Genomic DNA, 2,613 nt, shown 5'->3' on the forward strand with positions numbered 1-2,613 from the left:
TACAGGTGGTATTACCTTTGTTTTGTGGTGGACAAACATACAGATTGGTATAAAGTATTTTAGAACCTTAGGAGTGTACCCCATACTCGTTAGTTCCCGAAGGTTATAAGATTCGCCATGTAAACTTTTGATGGCGTGTGCAATAAAATTCAAGTTCCCTTTCGCGTCTCCTCTGTTCTGATGAGATTTTTGTATTGCTACAAAGTAAAACAAGTTTGATTTACAAAAATGATGGCCTGAAGATATATAACGCAGCTTTGGTAATTTCTTTTGTAGATGATCCATGCCGAGATATTCGATGTGGCTACAACTCACACTGCAGCAACGGTCGGTGCGAATGTGATAAAGGCTACAGCGGAGATGCGCACCGTGAATGTCTGTGGGCAGGAGGTTGGTCCTAGTTGCCTTTTATCATGATCTTTTCCCACTTCTTAGCTATTGTACTCATGTCCTACAGTGTGGTAGAACAATCGCGAATTTTAAGTGGGCTCATTAATGAAATGTCCAAATCATAATTCCAGTGGTAGTCACTCGGCAGGTGTTTGTGGTACTGTTAAATTTATCCTGTTCTCTCTCGAACCCTGATGCCTTTTGGTCATATCTCAAAGGGGAATTAATGTAAGTTGTGGGAATATTTTTGTTATTATTACAGTAATTAAGCTACTAATGACAAGGAATTGTGGAAATCTGAAAAAAACGGGATAAAATGTAACCAAGGCAGTTTTTAGCGGTTTTTAAAAGTATTCTGATATCGGCCGGAGGATGTTCTTGTTTTGGTCTGTTATCCGAGGGAGTGACAGAGACGGTCTAGTTCAGCCTTAAATGGCATTGCTTTAATGCATCGCCTGACCACATCCGCTTTAAATACTTTGTTTATTATAGTGACCAAACCTTGGAAAGCTGTAGCAGATAGCGTTGGCTTGGATTCACCAAAGAAATGCTAATAGAATTGCTACTCTATATTCAGTAACCATAATTATATGAGGTGACCCACGGCTGTGGTTTGTAATACAGACCAGAGTGAAAATGTGTGCAGTCTACCCACGGAAGTTGGTCCCTGTGCTGCAGCCATCCAGCGGTATACTTATAATCGCTCCACTGGTCGTTGCGAGGCATTCTACTACGGCGGTTGCGGGGGCAATACCAACAATTTCAAGACGTTGGAGGAGTGTCAGCAACGTTGCGAGTCATCCTATCATCAAGGTGAGCCTTCATCAGGTAATGTATTATCCGTTATGTGGATCAACTCACTCCTTTGTACAAGCTTATTTGCAGTAGAGGGGAATATATTGCAACGCTATCTCTAATTGTTGTTTAAGGGTTTATTCTTTTAAACGGCTGTGTATCTTCCCCTAGATCCCTGCCAAGATGTACGATGCGGCACAAACGCCTATTGCACGAAAGGACGATGCTTCTGCCCTCAGGGCTACGATGGGAACCCACAAATTGAGTGTCGTCCATCGTGTAAGTAGACAGAGTTAACCGCGATAGCCATAAGCTTATTCTAGTTATTATTATTTGATCAGGCTTACTCGCAGACAATGTTTAAGTTTATTTTCCTTGTTATAATAAAAGTGGCTTATTATCTTTTATTCACTTTTCCACATACATCAATGCAAAAGTATTCCTATATTTAAAAGATAGCTAAGAAAGCTACCAACATTCTCAGTTCTATAAAGTAAAAGCAATGACTTTACAATGGATGTTGATCCACAGACGTTTGCTGCAGCAACAGCGCGTTCTACAGCAATGGGGAGTGGGAATGCCACGAAGGTCACAGTGAAGACCAATGCGAAGAATATCACTGGCCAGAAGGTCCAGACTATCGTTGACCTATTTCGCAAAATTGCGCTTATTTCTGTACTTAAATTGACCTAACACCGAGAAATGTTTTTCTTTACGTGATTTGCCAAAGGTGTTGTCATGCACACATCATAAACATGTATGTCTCAATTTCAAGTAGATTGGCGTCCCATTTTCAGTGACAATAAATGACAGCTTTGGGTTGTTTTCTTTGACTAAATACAAACTTGTAATGTAAGTACTGAGTTTGTGGAAATACATAAACGTACAATTGCCTTAAAGAGTGAATCGTTTACCAGTGTTGATATATCATGTATCCAAAGACTAACCTCAAATGATGGATGCAAATCACGTTGTAGATCAGAGCGAAGACGTGTGTAGTCTACCGACGGAAGTTGGCTCTTGTGCTGAGTCTCTTCAACGCTATACCTATAATCGTTCCACCGGCCGCTGTGAGGCTTTTTACTACAGTGGCTGCCACGGCAACGCAAATAACTTTGAGAACCTAAAGGACTGTCAGCGGTATTGCGAGTCGTCCTATCAGCAAGGTGAGTCTCATGGTCGCATCACAAGGTGCTGTTGGAACTCTCGTAGGATGCATAAGCTAGCTTGATACTTATGTTTACACTCGACATGTATCAGTATATTGCATTTTAAGCGAATGAGGCTTGTGTTAGATGTCGCCTTGCTAATTTTTTGGGTGTCGTTTGGATTTTGCAGCTTAACTTTCCACATTAGTCAGATTGGTATATTTCGCTGTGAAGCTCCTTTTCTCTACAACATTATTATCTTCTCCGAAGATCCTTGTGT

At 40.9% G+C, this 2,613-nt stretch overlaps 1 protein-coding gene across 1 annotated transcript; it reads left to right on the forward strand. All coding sequences in view use genetic code 11, as the record gives it.

Annotated features, from left to right (window-relative positions):
- Positions 1-276: 276 nt before the first annotated feature.
- Positions 277-2,312, forward strand: EGR_05316 (Kunitz-type proteinase inhibitor 5 II; the record flags this gene model as incomplete). Its single annotated transcript, XM_024494565.1, has 5 exons — positions 277-390; positions 1,020-1,223; positions 1,357-1,464; positions 1,717-1,860; positions 2,163-2,312. The coding sequence occupies 5 exons, from the start codon at positions 277-279 to the stop codon at positions 2,310-2,312; spliced, it is 720 nt and encodes a 239-aa protein (XP_024351036.1).
- Between the last annotated feature and the right edge of the window lie 301 nt (positions 2,313-2,613).

Source organism: Echinococcus granulosus (genome assembly GCF_000524195.1).
Source record: "Echinococcus granulosus chromosome Unknown EG_S00038, whole genome shotgun sequence".
NCBI lineage: Eukaryota > Metazoa > Platyhelminthes > Cestoda > Cyclophyllidea > Taeniidae > Echinococcus > Echinococcus granulosus.